This window comes from Leucoraja erinacea, chromosome 2 (assembly GCF_028641065.1).
Source record: "Leucoraja erinacea ecotype New England chromosome 2, Leri_hhj_1, whole genome shotgun sequence".
In the NCBI taxonomy this organism is placed as follows: Eukaryota; Metazoa; Chordata; class Chondrichthyes; order Rajiformes; family Rajidae; genus Leucoraja; species Leucoraja erinaceus.
Genome location: NC_073378.1, coordinates 92,547,096 through 92,569,731, shown reverse-complemented (window position 1 = coordinate 92,569,731; position 22,636 = coordinate 92,547,096). Strand labels below are relative to the sequence as shown.

At 38.4% G+C, this 22,636-nt stretch overlaps 1 protein-coding gene across 1 annotated transcript in view; it reads right to left on the bottom strand.

Moving 5' to 3' along the window:
* LOC129712621 (insulin-like growth factor 2 mRNA-binding protein 3) overlaps positions 1-22,636 on the bottom strand; it is a 112,496-nt gene that overhangs the window by 89,181 nt on the left and 679 nt on the right. The window contains exon 2 of the mRNA XM_055661188.1: positions 21,699-21,759. Within this exon, the coding sequence (XP_055517163.1) occupies positions 21,699-21,759 (61 nt within the window). The remainder of the gene's footprint in view (positions 1-21,698; positions 21,760-22,636) is intronic.

The following is a 22,636-nucleotide window of genomic DNA, read 5'->3' as shown; positions in this document are numbered from 1 at the left end:
AAATCCACATATTTTGGACAAGGAATGGCGTGCAATGTAACAGAACTGGCAACAATCTAATGCCTGCTGCCCTTTTCTTTATTGGCATCAACAGCAGCCAACTGATGAACTGCTGCTGGAGTGGACTGGAGAGTAACTGCAATCCTTCTGTAGAAATCTCATGCTACATCTGTAATGGGATACCAAGTGCATTGCTTTGCTCTTTATGCTGTCAAATGCTGCCAAATTGACTATTGACTATGTTGTTGGAACGGCTCTCGTACAAGTTTTTCATCATGTTCCTGACCCAAGTCCCGTGGAAAGCACAAAGACCTGGGGATGTCAGAAGATGCATCACTCACTGCAGGATACCCAACTATTTATCTGCTCTTGCATGTAGCTGGTCCACATCATCTTCTGAGTAATGGGTAAATCTCCTCACCCCACCATAATTTCCACCAATACATTTTTGGCAAAGGACTCCAGAATGGTAATGCCATCAGATGAAGTTGATGCTTCAACAACATAAACTCAACACCAAGGACAGTGGTTGAACTTGATCCTTAATCTAACAATTGGATCTAATATCAATCCTTTGCCCTTGCCTAGTTTTCAAAGAGCTTCAGTTTTCTTCTACTGATTCAGGTCTACAAAAGCTACCTCGGATTCTCCAAGAAGTTTGTAGCTGACATAAGAAAAAGGTATGAAAACAGTAATGTGGTGGATGTAATGGCACGACCCATTCTGAAAAATTATGAAATCCATTTCATATGACAGAATATTTCATTGCATCCTTGTGATCCTAAGTCAAGGTAATTCAGATCCAGTATGGAAAGCAGCAGTAATGCTGTTGTGGATTCATGCAACACTGACTTGCCTATCTCAAAATTAAAAAAATGAATATCAAACACAAAATCCCACGAGAGACGACAGAAATACTAGGGAAATTAAGTATTGCTGAATATCCTCAAAGGGGTGGATAGCCTTGATATTCATGAATGTTGTAACAATTAAATTCAGAAATAGTAGAATTGGAGGAGCACGGAAGGGCTGTTGGGCTGGGGAGATAACAAAAACCAAAGAGAGACAGCCAATACATTTGACAACAATAATTAATTTTACAAATAGCTGCCAGATTAAAGCCAGGAGTCAAGTGTGCTTTATAGTTGTACGAAAGAGAACAATGAAATTCGGATATGTAAACGTACTACTCTAAACATAATAAATAACAAATATAAATTTGCAAGCAAAGGCAATTACAGCAATATGTAAATCACAATAATGGCACTTTTAAATTAGCTTGACTTTACATATGATACGGGAAACCATCCTGAAGAAAGCTGATAAAATCTAGAACCCACACAAATGCATGGATCTCAACCAATGAACGGATAAGGATGCACGACATATCTTTATCTGCTGTGCCTCTCAATGTGTTCATCCTGGTCCCTGTGTTCAAGATATTTAATGCTTTGAAATCACATGGTAGAATCTCTACCATCACCTAATTAATCTCATATGTGATATACAGTAATGTTTGGGACAAAGACCATTGTTTATTTATTTGCCTCTGTACTACACAATTTGAGATTTGTAATAGAAAAAAAAAAAGAAAAAAAAAAAATCACACGTGGTTAAAGTGCACATTGTCAGATTTTAATAAAGGCTATTTTTATACATTTTGGTTTCACCATGTAGAAATTACAATTTATACATAGTACCCCCATTTCAGGGCACCATAATGTTTCGGACACAGCAATGTCATGTAAATGAAAGTTGTCATGTTTAGTATTTTGTTGCATATCCTTTGCATGCAATGACTGCTTGAAGTCTGCAATTTATGGACATCACCAGTTGCTGGGTGTCTTCTCTGGTGATGCTCTGCCAGGCCTGCATTGCAGCCATCTTTAGCTTTAGCGTGTTTTGTGGGCTAGTCCCCTTCAGTTCTCTCTTCAGCATATAAAAGACATGCTCAATTGGGTTCCGATCGGGTGATTGACATGGCCACTCACGAATTTACAATTTTTTAAGCTTTGATAAACTCCTTTGTTACTTTAGCAGTATGTTTGGGATCATTGTTTTGCTGTAGAATGAACTGCTGGCCAATAAGTTTAAGCATTTGTTTGAACTCGAGCAGATATGATGTGTCTATACACTTCAGAATTCATTATGCTACTACCATCAGCAGTTGTATCATCAATGAAGATAAGTGAGCCAGAACCTTTGGCAGCCATACATGCCCAGGCCATAACATCCCCACCACCGCGTTTCACAGACGAGGTTCACAGACGAGGTGTGTCGAATTCTCTGCCTCAGAGGGCGGCGGAGGCAGGTTCTCTGGATGCTTTCAAGAGAGAGCTGGATAGGGCTCTTAAAGATAGCAGAGTCAGGGGGTATGGGGAAAAGGCAGGAACGGGTACTGATTGGGGATGATCAGCCATGATCACATTGAATGGCAGTGCTGGCTCAAAGGGACGAATGGCCTACTCCTGATTCCTATTATCTATTGTATGCTTTGGATGTTGGGCAGTTCATTCTCTCCTCCATACCTTCCTCGTACCATTAGTCTGATATGTGAATCTTCATCTCATCTGTTCACATGACCTTTTTCTAGAAGTGGTTGCTCTTTTAAGTACTTCTTGGCAAACTGTAACCTGTCCATCCTATTTTGCGGCTAACAAGTGGTTTGCATCTTGTAGTGGAGCCTCTGTATATCTGTTCATCAAGTCTTCTGCAGGCAGTAGTCAATGACAGATCCACATCGGACTCCTGAAGAGTGTTTCTGATCTGTCGGACAGGTGTTTGGGGATTTCTCTTTATGAGAGAGAGAGAGAGAGAGAGAGAGAGAGAGAGAGAGAGAGAGAGAGAGAGAGAGAGAGGAAAATCATTAAGGACCCCTCACACCCCAACCATGGACTGTGTGCCCTCCTCCCATCAGGGAGGCGGTACAGGGGCCGCAGTTCACGCACCAGCAGGCTAAGGAACAGCATCGTCCAACACACCATTACCCTGCTGAACGCACAGGCCTGGCACGAGCGAGAGCGATAGATAGAGCGAGATATATATATATACACACACAAATATACATATATATATATACATACACATATATATATATACACATACATATATATATATATATATATATCACACAGGAGGGAGGGCTGGTCATCCAACGCAATATTCCACCTCTCAACCAATTCTAATATTGGTGGCCAGTTGGGGGGGGGGGGGGGGGGGGGGGGGGGGGGAGTGCTAGGGGTGTTGTTGGCTGAAGGGGCCGGTTTCCAGAGGGCTAGTATGCAAATTGTGCGCCAAATGGATTCTTGGGCTGGCGTCTCAGTCAATCAAGCCTGTTGTGCTGGCAACTAACTCACTCACGGCTGGTGGGCTGGTAGTTGACTCGCGGCTAATCCTTGAAATTCTATTTCTAGCAGGGTGCAAGGCCACCAAATTCAAGTGCAGCATGGTTTTGTGAAGGGGAGATCTTGCTTGACGAATCGGTTGAAAGTCTGCGGAAGTAAATAGCAGGATAGACAAAAGGAGAATCAGTGGATTTACTTGGATTTTCAGATGGGTCTTTAATAAGGTGCTGCACACGAGGCTGCTAAATAAGATGAGAGACCACGGTATTGGAAGGAAGATAAGCATGGATAAAAGATTGGTTGAATAGCAGAAGGCAGAGTGCAAATAAAGGGAGCTTTTTCTAGTCGGCTGCCAGTGACTATTGGTTTAGCCCAAATGGTCTATGTCTAATCTCCATATGAATCTCCTCCCACCCCATTAACACTTCCCTGCACACACGCTTTGTTCCATGTCATACCAATTTTAACATGCTTTCCATGAAGAAAACATTTGATCTTTTAGTGGTTCTGGTACTTACCTCCAGGAAAGAGTGGGCTAACACGTGATGAGCATTTGATGGCACTGGACCTGTACTCACTGGAGTTTAGAAGAATGAGGGGCGACCTCATTGAAACATACTGAATAGTGAAAGGCTTGGATAGAGTGGATGTGGAGAGGTTGTTTCCTCTAGTGGGAGAGTCTAGGACTCAGAAATAAAGGACATTCCTTTAGGAAGGAGATGAGAAGGAATTACTTTAATCAGAGGGTGGTGAATCTGTGAAATTCTTTGCCACAGAAGGCTGAGGAGGCCAAGTCAATTGATATTTTTATGGTAGAGATAGATTCTTGATTAGAACGGGTGTCAGGGATTATGGGGAGTGGGCAGGAGAATGGGGTTAGGAGGGGGAGATAGATCAGCCATGATTAAATAGTGGAGCAGACTTGATGGGCTGAATGGCCTAATTCGGCTCCTATCACGACATATTTTGAACTAAAAAAAATTTCTCTATATCCACCCTAATGACATCTTAATTTTCAAATCCATTCACGTTGCCACATGGTCTTCTCCGTGTTTACAGGCTCCAAAAGTAGTAGGTTTTTATAAACTTAGTGCCCCGAGAGAATTAGACAAATGTTAGGAAGGAACTGCAGATGCTGATTTAAACCAAAGACAGACACAAAAAGCTGGAGTAACTCAGTGGGACAGGCAGCATCTCTGGAGAGAAGGAATGGGTGACAAATGCTAGTTACCCTTCCTTTATTCCGATTTCAGTTTTAAAACTTATCCATCCAATAATAAAAAAAATATGAGATATTTAACTTAAACAATGATCTGGTATATCATTTTCCATGCATCTGTCTTCATGAAACAAAAAAAGTGTTCAACATCTCACTATTCTTTTGACAGCATATAAACTTGCAGCTTCTGGTCACCAAAATGCAGGTGTGGGTTTTTACAATACTGGGTACAAAATGTGTGACATCTATCACATATAAAACTGAAGTTCACAAATAAATTATTTCAACATGATTCAGATTAATCAAAAACCCTCACAGCGGCAGTACATGACAGGGAGCGATAATACATGAAGTTTGAGAAAATGACCAATGAACAAAATTCCTTGTTTAACATAGAATGTTCTTCTGTTTCCTCCAGTATTCTTCAGCTCCTCCAGTTTCTTCAGCTCCTCCAGTTTCTTCCAGTATTTTTTTTTTTGTAATTTCTTTCTCATGTTTTGAATAAACTTTATGGAAGTAATTGTCCATACATAATAAGAGACGGCAGGTACATAATTTGATGGAAATATAGCCACTGCAAAATGCTGGTGTTACGGGTGTGATGGTGTACACCAAAGATATTCACTAATTTTGGCATGCAGCAGTTTTTACAGAATCTTGATATAAAGTTAATTACTTCTCATAATTTCATTATCTATTGACTTCTTCAACCTAGAAAAATTTCAATCTCCTAGGGAACATCTTTGGTCTTAATTTACCATTGTGGTGTAACAGTGGTTACTCAAAAATAGGGTGGACACCAAGAGTAACCACCCTTACACTCTTTGAAATATGGCCATTCAGAACACTTAATGCCATATTCATCAAACGTTTTGCTTATTACTGTGAAACATGCATCTCTGCAAAGCAACAAACTTGAAAATGTTTTGAATTATAATGAAATTAATGCAGAAATTACCTCTTTATTTCATTTTGTCAAAGCATGTCACATTTTTGGTGTTCTAAAAATTGATATATTTAAGATATAAAATGGTTGAATCAGGGAATTAATGTAATTCTTAATGATTTTATCTCTACTATCTCTTGCACATTTGAGTAACAATCCCTGAAAAAATTAACACCATACTACTTGAAACAGTGGCGATATGAAATGTTTAATGTTCTGTGCTAAAATCTCCCCAGTAAAAATACACAGGTACGTCTGACTAAATACTGTGCACCAAACATCCAATTTTGAAAGTATTTCCTTTCACCTTTTCACATTTGTAAGTATAAGGAATAAAGTGGAGGAGGTCGAGGCTCAGTTAGGAACTGGCAAGTATGATGTTGTGGGAATTACTGAGACATTGCTGCAAGAGGGCCAGGGCTGGGAATATTCTGAATATTCAAGGGTATACCTCCTATCGAAAAGACAGACAGATGGGCAGAGGGGGGTGGGGTTGCCCTGTTAGTGAGGAATGAAATTCAGTCCCTTGCAAGGGGTGACATTGAAACAGGAGATGTGGAGTCAGTATGAATAGAACCAAGGAATTGTATGGGTAAAAAGACCCTAATGGGACTAATCTACAGCCCCCCAAACAGTAGCCTGGACATAGGGCGCAAGTTGAATCTGGAGTAAAAATTGGCATGTAGTAAAAGTAATGCTGTGGTTGTTATGGGAGATTTCAACATGCAGGTAGACGGGGAAAATCAGGTTTGTACTGGACCCCAAGAAAGGGACTTTGAGTGCCTTTGTGATGGATTCTTTGAACAGCTTGTATTGGAGCTTACCAGGCAGAAGGCAATTCTGGATTTAGTGTGATGTAATGATCCGGATTTGATAAAGGACCTCGAGGTTAATGAGCCATTAGGAGGCAGTGACCATAACATGGTCAGGTTTAATCTATAATTGGAGAGGGAGAAGAGTAGATCGGAGGCGTCAGTGTTGCAGTTGAATAAAGGGGACTATGGGGCCATGAGGGAGGAGCTGGCCAAAGTTGACGGGAAAGATACACTAGCAGGGATGACAGTGGAACAATAATGGCAGGTGTTTCTAGGAATAATACAGAAGGTGCAGGATCAGTTCATTCCTAGGAGGAAGAAAGAATCCAAGTGGAGAAAGGGACGACTGTGGCTGACAAGGGATGTCAGGGACAGTATAAAAATTAAAGCGAAGAAGTACAACGTAGCAAAGATGAGCGGGAAGCAAGAGGATTGGGTAATGTTTAAAGAACAGAAAATAACCAAAAAGACAATACAGGGAGAAAAGATGAGGTACGAAGGTAAGCTAGCCAAGAATATAAAGCAGGATAGTAAAAGCTTCTTTAGGTATGTGAAGAGGAAAAAATTAGTTAAGACCAAAGTTGGACCCTTAAAGACCGAAAAAGGTGAATTTATTTGGGGGAAAAAGGAAATGGCAGATTTGAACAGGTACTTCGGATCTGTCTTCACTAAGGAGGACACAAACAATCTTCCTGATATAGTAGTGACCAGAGGATCTGGGGTAACAGAGAAACTGAAGGAAATCCACATTAGGCAGGAAATGGTGTTGGATAAACTGATGGAACTGAAGGCTGAAAAAACCCCAGGGCCTGATGGTCTGCATCCAAGGGTACTTGAGGAAGTGGCTCTAGAAATTGTGGATGCATTGGTGATACTTTTCCAATGTCCTATAGACTCAGGATCAGTTCCTGTGGATTGGAGGGTAGCCAGTGTTATCCCTTATTTTAAGAAAGGCGGGAGAGACAAAATGGGGAATTAGACCAGTTAGCCTGCCATCGGTGGTGGGGAAGATGCTGGAGTCAATTAAAAGATGAGATAGCCGAACATTTGGATAGCCTTAACAGGATCGGTCTGAGTCAGCATGGATTTACGAAGGGGAAATCATGCTTGACTAATCTTCTGGAATTTTTTGAAGATGCAAGTAGGAAAATGGACATGGGAGAGCCAGTGGACGTTGTGTACCTGGACTTTCAGAAAGCGTTTGATAAGGTCCCACATAGCAGATTAGTGGGCAAAATTAGGGCACATGGTATTGGGGGTAGAGTGCTGACATGGATAGAGAAGTGGTTGGCAGACAGGAAACAAAGAGTAGGGATTAACGGGTCCCTTTCAGAATGGCAGGCAGTGACTAGTGGGGTACCGCAAGGCTCAGTGCTGGGACCGCAGCTATTTACAATATACATTAATGATTTGGATGAAGGAATTCAAAGTAACATTAGCAAATTTGCAGATGACACAAAGCTGGGTGGCAGTGTGAACTATGAGGAGGATGCTATGAGAATGCAGGACGACTTGGACAGGTTGGGGGAGTGGACAGATGCATGGCAGATGAAGTTTAATGCAGATAAATGTGAGGTTATCCACTTTGGTAGCAAAAACAGGAAGGCAGATGGCGTCTAAATGGCGTCAAGTTGGGAAAAGGGGAAGTACAACGGGATCTGGGGGTCCATGTACATCAGTCTATGAAAGTAAGCATGCAGGTACAGCAGGCAGTGAAGAAAGCAAATGGCATGTTGGCCTTTATAACAAGAGGAATCAAATATAGGAGCAAAGAGGTCCTTCTGCAGTTGTACAGAGCCCTAGTGAGACCACACCTGGAGTATTGTATGCCATTTTGGTCCCCTAATTTGAGGAAGGACATTCTTGCTATTGAGGGAGTGCAAAATAGGTTTTAAAGGATAATTCCCGGGATGGCAGGACTGTCATATGCTGAGAGAATGGAGCAGCTGGGCTTGTACACTCTGGAGTTTAGAAGGATGAGAGGGTATCTCATTGAAACATACGAGATTGTTAAGGGCTTGGACACACTAGAGGCAGGAAACGTGTTTCTGATGTTGGGGGAGTGCAGAACCAGGGGCCATAGTTTAAGAATAAGGAGTAAACCCTTTAGAACGGAGACGAGGAAACCCTTTTTCTCACAGAGAGTGGCGAGTCTGTGGAATTCTCTGCCTCAGAGGGCGGTGGAGGCAGATTCTCTGGATGCTTTCAAGAGCTAGATAGGGCTCTTAAAAATATCGGTCAGGGGATATGGGGAGAAGGCAGGAACGGGGTACTGATTGGGGATAATCAGCCATGATCACATTGAATGGCGGTGCTGGCTCAAAGGGCTGAATGGCCTACTCCTGCACCTACTGTCTATTGTAACTACCCCCTAATTTTGATATATTTTTCATTCATTTGATCCACACGCCCTTTAGAGCACCTGGAAATAATTCTGAATTAGGACTCAAAATTAGGCACAATATTCAAACTGCTGCACAACCAACGCACTTTTGTATTTTAAATGCTATTTACAAAAGACATTATCTTGCTTTTAAAAAATGTTTTGTATTAGAAACTTATTTTCAAGAATCTATTTAGTTAAATTTTTTAATCCTACAAGGATTATTTAAAGCTTTACAAACCTGTCCTTTTATTCAAAGTGTATCAATTTATACTAGCTATAATTGACCTTATGTTAGTTGTCCATTTCACTAACATGCAAGGCATAGTAAAGATTAAACACAAATGCAATGCACACACATATATTAGAAAGCTAGTTAGTTCTTAAAAGTATAAAATTTTGAATTCACTCAGATATAACCATATAACAATTACAGCACAGAAACGGGCCATCTCGGCCCTTCTACTCCGTGCCGAACACTTACTCTCACCTAGACCCATCTACCTGCACTCAGGCCATAACCCTCCATTCCTTTCCCGTCCATATACCTATCCAATTTATTTTTAAATTATAAAATCGAACCTGCCTCCACCACTTCCACTGGAAGCTCATTCCACACAGCTACCGCTCTCTGAGTAAAGAAGTTCCCCCTCATGTTACCCCTAAACTTCTGTCCCTTAATTCTCAAATCATGTCCTCTCGTTTGAATCTTCCCTATTCTCATAATGGAAAAAGCTTATACACGTCAACTTTGTCTATCCCTCTCATAATTTTAAAGACCTCTATCAAGTCCCCCCTTAACCTTCTGCACTCCAAAGAATAAAGCCCTATCTTGTTCAACCTTTCTCTGTAACTTAGTTGTTGAAACCCAGGCAACATTCTAGTAAATCTCCTCTGTGCTCTCTCTATTTTGTTGACATCTTTCCTATAATTTGGCAACCAAAATTGTACACCATACAGATATACATGGAGATTAAATCAGTGTAAAGAAAAAAAAACTACTGAAAATAGCAGATGAAGAAACTATTTAGCACTTAGATGATCAGAATCTAAATTCGCCAAAATTTAAATATTTATTTCAAGGGCCACGAATGGAAGGGAAGCATGTTTCTACTTTTTAATCAACAAAAAAGCCATAGGAGAAAGTATTTAAAGAAACCCTTTGAAAACAAAATTAAGTAGATCCCCCAAATACATTCCCCCAAATATTATTTCTATCAACAGAATTGCAGTTGCTGTTGGAACTAATTCGATACAGGTCGTTTGCCTTGGACATTGAACAAATTTAGAAATAAATTTAAAAGTGTCATTTAGTTTTGGGATTTAGTGCCATTTATTCATAGTCGGCATTCTGATATTTAAAAAACAACTTCCTTTCTTGCTAAACTAGTTGGACTAAGACCCATTGTGACATTATCTAAACAGCTGTAGCTAAAATTAAAGAGAAATCCCAGTCACATGGTGAACCCAAGGCTTTCCCAAGCACTTGGATAAATAGAGTTATTTACTGCGTCTACAGTGCCCTCCATAATGTTTGGGACAAAGACCCATTTATTTGCCTCTGTACTCCACAATTTGAGATTTGTAATAGAAAAACATTTTTTTTTTAAATCACATGTGGTTAAAGTGCACATTGTCAGATTTTAATAAAGGCCATTTTTATATTTTGATTTCACCATGTAGAAATTACAGTAGTATTTATGCAGAGTTCCTCCCATTTCAGGGCACCATAATATTTGGGACACATGGTTTCATAGGTGTTTGTAATTGCTCAGGTGTGTTTAATTGCCTCCTTAATGCAAGTTTCTATCACCTTTGGAAATTTTTATTGCTGTTTATCAACATGAGGACCAAAGTTGTGCCAATGAAAGTCAAAGAAGCAATTATGAGACTGAGAAACAAGAATAAAACTGTTAGAGACATCAGCCAAACTTTAGCCTTACCAAAATCAACTGTTTGGAACATCATTAAGAAGAAAGAGAACACTGATGAGCTTACTAATCGCAAAGGCAGTGGCAGGTCAAGGAAGACCTCCACAGCTGATGACAGAAGAATTCTCTCTCTCAAAGAAAAATCTCCAAACACCTGTCCGACAGATCAGAAACACTCTTTGGGAGTCAGGTGTGGATTTGTCAATGACCACTGTCACTGCCACAAAAATAGGATGGCCAATAGGTTTGCCGAGAAGTACGTAAAAGAGCAACCACAGCTCTGGAAAAAGGTCTTGTGGACAGATGAGACGAAGATTAACATATCAGAGTGATGACAAGAGCAAAGTATGGAGGAGAGAAGGAACTGCTCAAGATCCAAAGCATACCACCCCATCTGTGAAACACTATGGTGGGGGTGTTATGGCCTGGGCATGTATGGCTGCTGAATGTACTGGCTCACTTATCTTCATTAATGGTACAACTGCTGATGGTAGTAGCATAATGAATTCTGTATTGACACATCCTATCTGCTCGTTCAAACAAATGCTCCAAAACTCATTGGCCAGCCGTTCATTCTACAGCAAGACAATGATCCCAAACATACTGTTAAAGCAACAGTTTTTCAAAGCTAAAAAATGGTAAATTCTCGTGACCAATCACCCGATCTGAACCCAATTGAGCATGCCTTTTAAATGCTGAAGAGAAAATTGAAGGGGACTAGCCCCCAAAACAAGCATAAGCTAAAGATGGCTGCAATACAGGCTGAGCAGAGCATCATCAGAGAAGACACCTAGCAACTGGTGATGTCTATGAATCACAGACTTCAAGCAGTCATTGCATACAAAGAATATGCAACAAAATATTAAACATGACAACTTCCATATACATGGCATTGCTGTGTCCCAAAAAGTATGTTGCCCTGGAATGGGGGGCCTATGTATAAACAATGTAACTGGAATTTCTACATGGTGAAACAAAATGTATAAAAATGGCCTTTATTAAAATCTGACACTGTGCACTTTAACGACATGTATTTTTTTCTATTACACATCTCAAATTGTGTAGTACCGAAGCAAAAAAAAATAAATGATTGGTCTTTGTCCCAAACATTAGGGAGGGCACTGTAGATGCAGTAAATAACTCTATTTATCCAAGTGCTTGTGAAAGCTGTAGGTTCACCATGTGACTGGGATTTCTCTTTAATTTTAGCTACAGCTGTTTAGATAATGTCAGAATGGGTCTTAGTCCAACTAGTTTAGCAAGAAAGGAAAGAAATCAAAGTCCTCAATACCAGTAGGTGACCTATTAAAGTGCATAATTGGGCAAAACCAAGATCAGATTTGAATCCTCAACTTCTTTATTATCAGCAGTTACATATGTGCAAAGTAAATCCTGCTTCGAGCACAATCATACTCAATAATATTCAATATTCAAGCAAATCACCAGTTTCTGCACACAAATGTTAACAAAATTAAAGATATTAGGATTTATTCATTTGAGTAAGTTAAGGATCGGCGAGTGAGAATATAGTAATCCAATGAACAATTTTCAGCAGAAAGACAAATATCAATAAAAAATGACAAATTGGTAAATATGTGTTTTAAGTTTATTTTTTACCTGTCAATTTGATTAAAAAACTGGCAAGAAATTTAGTAACTCAAATTCTGTGCTATATTAAAATGATTTTTAAGCTGTTTGGATAAATCATACATTTGACTATGTGGAAGTTGTATGCTCAATTCTTGGCTTTCCCAAAACTTATATCTGCACAACTTCTTATCAAAGTAATAATTAATCATCGAGAAAACATTCATTAGCTTCATTGTATTTCATTTCAGCTGCTTACTCTTTTTCCATCAATTGCAGCTGTTGCAATTAGAGTCACTTGTCCAGCAAATCAAGAATAGTTTACACATTTACTCAAAAACAGCTTTAAATCTGTAATGGTAGCAGGGAGTTGGAGGAATACACAAGTGGTCATTGCAGAAAGAAAATAAATCTCTATTTGCATATAATTCAACACTTGGTCAAAGAGTTAGTCATTTTCAGTGATACGTGATTAAAGACTAAAACATTTATTCTGACAAACTTGTCGGTGTTTTTTTAAGATTCACCATTTGCAAAGCACAATACTTAAGAAAATCTATTAAAAATTGTAAACACATTATTTCATTATTGCCATTTGGGTTACTCAAGTGAATGATTAGCTAAAAAAATGTAATCACACATTTCTAAGTTTTATTTGAACTCAGAGGAGGGTTCTCACTGCAAACAGAAGTTGCAATGAATAGAATGATTTCAAATAGTTACATGGCAGGAATTTACAGTTAGTTCACTACATTTATTATTAAGCTACATTGCTACAAAGTGGTGATTACAATTCCACTCATATTGACAGAAAATTTGTAACAAAACCTTAGTTTTGAAAACTGTATGTGATACATTTAAGTTAAAATTTGCAATTGATCATTTATTCAACTGTTTTTAGAATAACCAATGAGAAACAAAACAATATTAAACTGGCTAACTTATGAATGCTAAAGGAAATGTATCCACAAATTAAATTTACACTAATTTATAATTGGTCTGTGTGTGAGATGGTCCGTTTCTCAGAAGAAGGCTCAAAAGCAGGACCTCCAGGGTGGTTATCTCCAGTTTGCTTCCAGTTCCTCATGCTGGTGAGGGCAGGAACATGGAGATAGGGGATCTGAATGTGCGGCTGAGGAGCTGGTGCAGGGGCAGGGATTTAGATTCTTAGAAAACTGGGATGTGTTTTGAGGGACGGGTGAATTGTACAAAAGGGACAGGTTGCACCTTAACAGGCGGGGGACCAGCATTCTGGCAAGCAAGTGGTGGGTTTAAACTAAATAGTGGGGGTAGGAAACAAATTGGAAATAAAGGGAAATAGTATATAGGAAATAGTATATAGGAAATAATATATAGGAAATAGTATATAGGAAAGACACCCAGAATTAACGGGGCAGAAAGCTCAAAGGGATAGGAGAGTATGGCTAAGTGAAATAGGAATCGATGTGAAAAGTGAGGTGAGTAATATATTAAAAGTATTATATATGAATGCACGAAGTATAAGTAGTAAAGTGGATGAGCTTGAGGCTCAGTTGGAGATTGGTAGATATGACATTGTAGGGATTACAGAGACATGGCTGCAGGAGGATCGGGACTGGGAACTGAATATGCATGGTTATACGTCCTATAGAAAGGACAGGCAGGTGGGCAGAGGAGGTGGGGTAGCTCTGTTGGTGAGGGATGAAATTCAATCCCTTGGGTGGGGTGACATGGGGAATGACGATGTATAGTCGTTGTGGATAGAATTGAGGAATTGTAAAGGTAAGAAGACACTAATGGGAATTATCTACAGGCCCCCAAACAGTAGCCTGGATATAGGATGAAAGTTGCAGCAGGAGTTAAAATTGGCATGTAACAAAGGTTATGTGGTTATGCGAGATTTCAAATATGCAGGTAGACTGGGAAAATCAGGTTGGTTCTGGACCCCAAGAAAGGGAGTTTGCAGAGTGCCTCCAAGATGGATTCTTAGAGCAGCTTGTAATGGAGCCGACCAGAGAAAAGGCAATTCTGGATTTAGTGTTGTCTAATGAACCAGATTTAATAAGGGAACTCAAGGTAAAGGAACCACTAGAAAGGTAGTGACCATAATATGATGTATTAATCTGTAATTTGAGAGGGAGAAGGTTAAATTTGAAGTGTCAGTGTTGCAGTTGAACAAATGAGACTATGAAGGCATGAGAGAGGAGCTGGCCAAGGTCGACTGGAAAAGGATCCTAGCATGAATGATGGTGGAACAGCAATGGCAGGAATTTCTGGGCATAATTCAAAAGATGCAGGATCATTTCAAAGTAACACTAGTAAATTTGCAGAAGACACAAAACTAGGTAGCATTGTGAACTGCAATGAGGATGCTAGGATGTTGCAGTGCGATTTGGACAGGTTGAGTGAGTGGGCAGATGCAGTATAATGTAGATAAATGTGAGGTTATCCACTTTGGCAGCAAGAAAACAGGAGGCAGATTATTTTCTCAATGGTGTCAGATTAGGAAAAAGGGAAGTGCAAAGAGACCTGGGTGGCCTTGTACACCAGTCACTGAAAGTAAACATGCAGGTACAGCAGGAGTGAAAAAAGCTAATGGCAAGTTGGCCTTCATAACGAGAGGATTTGAGTATAGGAGTAGGTCCTTTTGCAGTTATACAGGGCCCTGGTGAGACCACATCTGGAGTATTGTGTGCGTTTTGGTCTCCTAATTTGAGGAAGGACGTCCTTGCTATTGAGGCAGTGCAGCTTAGGTTCATGAGGTTAATCTCCAGGATGGCGGGACAGTCATACGAGGAAAGATTAGAAAGACTGGGCTTGTATTCACTGGAATGTAGAAGGATGAGAGGGTATCTTACAGAAACATATTAAATTATAAAAGGACTGGACCAGCTAGATGCAGGAAAAATGTTCCCAGCGTTGGGGAAGTCCGGAACCAGGGACCACAGTCTCTGAATAATGGGGAAGCCATTTAAAACGGAGATGAGGTAATACGTTTTCACCTAGCGAGTTATGAATTTGTGGAATTCTCTGCTGCAGAAGGTAGTAGAGGCCAGTTCACTGGATGAATTTAAAAAAGAGTTAGATGGACCTCTAAGGGCTAGGGGAATCAAGGGATATAGGGAGAAGGCAGGCATGGGCTACTGATTGTGGATGATCAGTCATGATCACAATGAAGTGCCAAATGTCCTCCTCCTGCACCTATTTTATTTTGTTTCTCTTTAGTGTTACGTTCCACTGTTTGAGTCTAATTCAAAGCAATTCTTTTTGTCTCAGAGGAATAGTATGGAATTATGCTGTGAAATTAGTTTATGACTTTTGATTTTAAGCAATGAAAGCTAGAAATTGAAATGCTGAAAAAAAATTAACACACATCAACTTTACACATTTCTCTTAAAAGGTTAATGAAATTACACTCAATTCTGTATTTCGTGGAAACAAAAGTGATTGTAGTAATTTCATTCACAAATTATCAATATATGAACGAAATTTTCAAAGACAAATGTGACAAGTCATATCAAAATTGCTCTACTACAATTCTATTTTTCAATATTGCGGTCATTGCAAACAAGATCCTTCGCTGATTTATGGAATTTAAGATAAGACTTCTCACTAATTTTAGAAAGACTAACCCAATTATCACATTTCAAGTTAACTAATTGAGCAAATAAGTATGGCTTCGTGAGTTTGAAGGGTTGAGGGGAGAAACAGTCAAACTTTCAAAATGTTGAGAATTCTCTGAATTGAGACAGCAACAAAATAAATACAAACAGAATTAAACAGTTTAACAAGGGTTCTATCAACCATATCATGGTCACATGAGATTTCTGCCATGTACTATTAGATTCCATTAAAATATCACAAAAAGGCATTTCTTAAGGAATGTGCGCATAGGCGATATATCTGGATATAGTCATTAGTTCATACCAAATTAAATGTCCAATATACCACTTTATACCAATTACATCCAAATCAGATTTTGAATCAAGTTTAATACTATTTGATTTATTATATACAGGGATTCAAAGTTCAAGCTACACGAGGCAATTGGTCCATTCAACAATTCCCACACATGACTCCTCATTCAAGTTCTACTACTTTAACGTAGCCATTTTGAAAAATGGTACAACAGAGATGAATATGGCCAGGTAAACAACCAGTCATTGCAGGCTTTTCAAATGGATTTAATTGTATACAATTTACCTTAATTTCAGAAGGCAATCATTAATAGTTTTAGTTTCCAAATCAGAAAGTGAAAACTGCTTGCATGCCATCCAACTAATCCATAAAAATCGAGCCCAAATTTCTGTGCTACTTCCCAGGCGTTGCTGCTCACAATTCAAATACAATGGTGCTTGTATTTCCCCAATTAAAATTCTGCGTGTCTATATTTGTAACTAAATTATTAATGCAACAATTTTCTCACTTTCCCAAAAAGTGTAATTGCAGCCAATTACTCATTCCTACAATGTCACCAACACTACAGCAGATACTTTCAAGTTGAATTTAAAAAAATTATCATTTACATCTGCTGTCTGGCAGAAGTTGATCTAAGACACATTTGAACACACAAATTTGAAATTTATTTACACACTTAAAACTTACACATGAAGCAGGTTTTGCAGATATACCTTTTTAAAACCAAATAAGGACAAGAGTGAAGTTAACGGTGAGAAATTTCTTGAGTAAATTAACCAGATTGAAAATTAAAGCCTATCGCCAGTCTTAAAATATAAATATGTCAGAAGATCTGTTATGCAATTTAAGTCACTACACCAAACAAGGTTGTCAGATCATACTAGTCATTCTTTTTGTATTTTGCAAATTCCTGCTGGAAATAAATACCAGATCCAAGTCTTCAAACGTGTTTCTCCTTCATATGTCTATAAAGCCATTGACACGCTCATAGAAATCAGATGACATGCAGAAAACTATTCCTATGATTTTAACCATAATACTTTCAAAAACCCAACAGCTGTAAGCCACAACACCCATCCAATGCAATCTTACTCGTCAAAAGTAGTCAGGCTGTCCCGTGTGCAATGGCTGCCCCTTTACCGACTGCAGCCAGAGGTCAAGGAGGAAATAACTCCAGACAGAATAAAGAATACACACTTCACAGCCATTTCTCAATAATCTTATAGGCACCGCAAATCAGTTTGGGCCTCAACCTCACTCAAGATGCACATGAAGAGAAGTGCTTTTTATAGTTTTAAAAAGCACTATAATTGTCCTCAAAAGAAAAAGATGGTGTTATTTAAACAGAAATACTTGCTTACTTACAGTTGTATGAAGTACGAGTTAAAATTCTAACCCCAGGTAGAAAATGTCAGATCATCACCCACCCCTCCCCCCACTAAACTGCCCAGTCCACAACAAATAACAGCAGGCCGTTTGCATAATCAGATTGAGAGCATGTACAGTGTCCATCGTACACCAGCTGCTGTGATATCACAGCAAGACTACAGAACGCCGCAACAAACATTAATGCAAGGGAGAGTTCAAACACAAGTATGAATAGAATCTTAGTCACAGTTGGGAATTCATTAAAAGGTAAATTATTAAATTCATACTATTTTCTTCAATTCATTCCCAGTAACAGCTGGTCCTAAGACATGGGGAAAGAAAAGCCACATAACAGACACATAGATTTGTTGTGCAGTTTGAGAATTAAAGGCAAATATATTCAAACATATCAGGCCAAAGTCATCTGACCCATCCCCCATTACAAATCCCCACCCTTCTACCAAGCAGGTTTTAGCCATTCCCCCTCCAATTGCAGTGTGCAGTCTTTCATCCTTTTAACGCTTCACTAAGTGCTCTATGGCACCATATTCCCAACCTGCCTTTCACAGCAGGTACAAAGGTCGCTTTTGCAATGGTGGGCGTACCCACATCAACTCTGAACGTTCCAACGCGAGCTGGAATGCAGTGACTGCTGGGCCCAAGAATTTCACTTTGAATAACAAATCAAACACACTTTGCCCCGATTGGTCCTCTGGCCTCAAACACAACTTTATGGCAACCCTAACTGACACCATCTCTTGACCTTTCTTTACGTGATGAGGATGTGGATTAGCAGTGCCCCTTACATTTGCCTCGAGGCAAAATGAGAGAAGCTCCTTACTGCTCAACTGTGCACATCATGTCACACAAAAAAACTAGACAATTCAAACTAAATTTCGTAGCTTGAAAATGAATATATGCAGCACTCTGGCATTTGAATAAATATGCACATTGTGCATTGATGAAAACTGAGCAGGAAGACCAGTGTGAAATAGTTGCCTATGTCATTTGTTGGTTTGTTATTCGCAAAGCAAGCTTTTTCCATTTGAAATCCCTACCATTTCCAACTACACAACACCACCTCTCCAAAAAGTTACATTTTAAGTAAGATTATACAAAAAAACTAAAGAAGGCATGTTCACCAAATCCAGTCCTTCAGACCAAAGTGAATACTTGTGTAGGAAAGGCTTTATGTACAGCTCACAGAATTCACATAGCAGCAAACTAACTGGGTGGGCTTCTATACTGGTACATATGCAAGATTCCAAATACTGTAGAAGCAATGTTACTAAATAAAGCTAAGTAACTGATCAATCTTTTTCCACACATTACAACACCCAAAATATTCAGCAGACTTGCATGCAAAAAAGTTTAAAGAAACCAAGAATACAAACTAACTTTCCCTATTTGAAAAGTATTTTAGCAACAAACCCAAAAATGTTTTAAAAATAAAAATAAAAATTGGTTACAAATCTCTAAATCTGCAGAATCTAAAAAGAGATTAAAAAAAACCCTTTCTATTCAACCTCACAATTGCTAAACTTAATTGAAAAGAAAATATTCTTTGAACCACAAAGGAACACTTATAAACTCAATTTTGTACTGATTGAAAAATGGTAGTATTTAAAAATCTAAATACAGCCCATTTATTTTATACACAAATCTAGCCACTATAGGCAAATGTATCTACCCTTTCATTTCAAAAGGGGTACTAACACGTGGCTATAAACCACTTTCTGTCATTCATTGTTCCCATATTCGCAGAACAAAGGCAATTTACACATTAATTTCAAACCATTTCCACAAGACTGTTTGAATTATTCAAAGCACAGCCAGCCTTTCTATACCCACAACAAGGTTTAGCCTAGAACACCAATGTTAAGATCAAGAATGTTACACCCTTTGCGTTACATTTAATAAATGAGAATTTGCACTCATGAGAAACTATGGTTAATTCAAGATCCTCAAACCAAGATTGAGTGCCCCCTTCATTCCTCCACAGGGGACAAATTAAATTCATGCACTGGCCCCAGAACCAACAAAAAATTGTGTTTGAGTTTGTTTGGAAAAGAATACCAAGTTTTAACTCAAATTGAGCTATGCGGATGTTTACAAATTTTGAAGACGTTCTCTTTTACAGAAAGACAACGTTTATTTCAACAATCTAAATTTCAATATGAAGAACACTCGTTATTATTTTGTAGCATTGACAAATGCAATACCAATTGTAAAATGTATATGTATATACAAGGGGTCATTTAATGGTCTATTTCACACCAATTACAATGTTAATATTATAGTTCTCTTATCAAGTATTTGGTAATTCAAATACAAGCATTTAAAACAAAAATCTATCTTTAAAGATGACTTTTTTTGGAGACGCCACATTGTAACCGTCAATGCATTCAGAACTCAAATTGGTGTGGAACACAAAAGATATTTATGTCATATCTGATCAAACCCATTCCAATGGAATTTAGCACAAAAACAACAAGCCATAACGTAATATAATATTCAGCATTTGTGTTTGTTTTCAAATGTACATAGTTTTAAATTGTAGAACGGTTATCCAGATTCAGTTTGTAAATATATGTTTGCAACACAAACAGAATACAGGTTTCAAAACCAGGTATAAACAAAGGGACAAATTCACAAGCAAAGCAAGGGTAAAAAGATGAACAGATTATAAACTTGTCAATTGATATTAGAGCACAACTTTTTAATATAAGAGCAAACATTTTAAACAATATTGCTACTGCAATAGAGGATCAGAGCAATAACTTTTTTAAATAAATGCAAATAGAATCTATGTTTTCTAAAGAAAGCCCGAATTATAGCAACAATACTGAAAGTGAACCTGGTCCATATCTATGAGGCTAATTTCAGTGCACAAAGAATTGTTCAAAACCATTGCTAGAATGATGAATTATATAAAGTTTCAACTTTGTGAGAAGAAAACTAAGTCACACTCACTTATTCAGATACATGGAAAATCTTACAAGAATCGACTTTAATTTAGACCAGGATTGTTAGACAAAAAAAATCATTCAATAAATCAGTCTGATTTTTAGATTCAGCCTTAAATGTCCAAGTTATGTCATTCACATCACTTTTGCATTCAACCCACATGTACATAAAATGTTACTTCAAATTTCTTCATGCTTTGCAATCAAATTGAAAATTTAGTCAAGCCTACTCAAATTATTATATACCCAAGTCCTGGAACATGAGTAATGTAGATCACACAGGATGTTATCCAAAAGTTTCTTCTACCAAACACTTCACATTCTCCTTGGATCCATGAAAATATTTTCAGCAACTACCTCTTAGCATTCTATACAAATGTCCAATTTATTTAGAACAAGAGTCCATGATCAAAAAGCAGTCAATTTGAAAGCTGGAAAACGTTCTCAATTGATACACATCTCAAATATGTGTTCACTCTTGAGGCAGAAATTAAAAAAATGCATGTATTCAGCTTGTGGGGAACATCATACCCTGGTCAAATTAATAAAACTCTAACTTGGAAACATATCCCATCAAAAACTGAAGCTTTAGCATTTTATGTGGACTAAAAATTATAAAATAACAATTTTGACCACCAATAAACTTGTGGTATCACAGCCCCAAAAAATTACCCACTTTCTTGTAATGGTCAAAGCTCTCTCAAGGTTTAAGAAAAATAGTGCTTAGTTCCAATTTTTATCTGTACAAACTATACTGTAGTTGGATAATCTCAGCAGCATTTCATTGTTGATTACATGTGCATACATGGGAACTGTCTAGGAGTAATACACGTTCACAATCCTTTTGAAATCGATTCAGTTATTCGTGTATAATAAAGGAAACGTTTTAACTTTAATCGTCTTGGGGTTTTCCCCCCCTTTGGTTGACAACTCCTCACGTGTTTCTCAGCTAACACAACGTAAAGCATTTCCTGTTGACCCACAAGCTTACAGTACGGCATTAGGTCCAACGGTTTTAGTAAATTTAGAAAAACTAGTGTAAATTAAGGAAATAAGATTATGGACATAATGCATTACCCAAAAGACACAATAAATAAGCAAATTAAAATAGGCAATTAGATGTTACACAATAGTCGAATACATATGGTTTGGATCACATTTAACTCTAAATAGACGGATGGAATAATAAACGCGTTTTATTTAAATTTGTATATGCAAGTTAGAATGAGCGAATCCATTTACCTTTGACGTTTAGGAACAGAGTGCTCCACTTCTATAGATTTTCCGTGCAGTTCAACTTTACCTGCAGAAATTGACAAAATGCACGTGTTTACCAAATTATTGCGAATTCAACATACATTTTAAAAGTGACCAGTTGATTTATGTGCGTTTATCTTAGTGTGCAGATATCAGCAACTTCCCAGGTAACGAGGTTACAAATCTTTGAATCGGATGAACAGCTGGAATTCGAACACAGACGCAAAGAGTTAAACGCACTCTCAAAAGTGATGTAAACAAGTACATTAGAAAAAGTCGTGGACAATTGTTATGTATTCTAATTTTCAGCCATGTTTCTAGTGGCCGAGTCCTAAAGGACACTTTTGGGACTCAGCATGGCCGACCAGAAACGAATTCGCGCTGTCACACGTAATGAACGAAAATAAACTTCATAGTTGATAAATTCTGGGGCAATGGGATTTCATTTGTCGTTTCCCCCTAAAATTAAAATATAAAAACACAAGTGCACGCTCCCTTCCTGGGCGCGCATTGATTTGAATGATGCTTCCGAGCTGCCGCTAGGGTCGTTAAAGGCCTACACAATACAATTACGAACCAACTTGCCCATTTTAAGTATTTTTTATTTAAACCCATTAGTTTAATAAGTAAGCGACAAAGCATTCTGCACGGCATTGACCTTCGCTTAGTTTCTTGCTAGCTTTTACAAGCTGCAACATTTCATAAACAGCAGGGAAAAAAGACCGCGTGCCGCTATAAAAGGATGGAACAGATTATAATAATAATAATTTCGAGTTAAAAATTGAAGCAGGTAAAGTTTGCAATTTCTTCCGCTGATGCCCGAGCAAGGGCGGTTTACGCGCGTGTTCTGGAAAGAGTTATTTTTGAAGTGTTCAATAGGAACCATCCTCCTCTCCCCAGAGTTTCTGCTAAACCAGGACGCA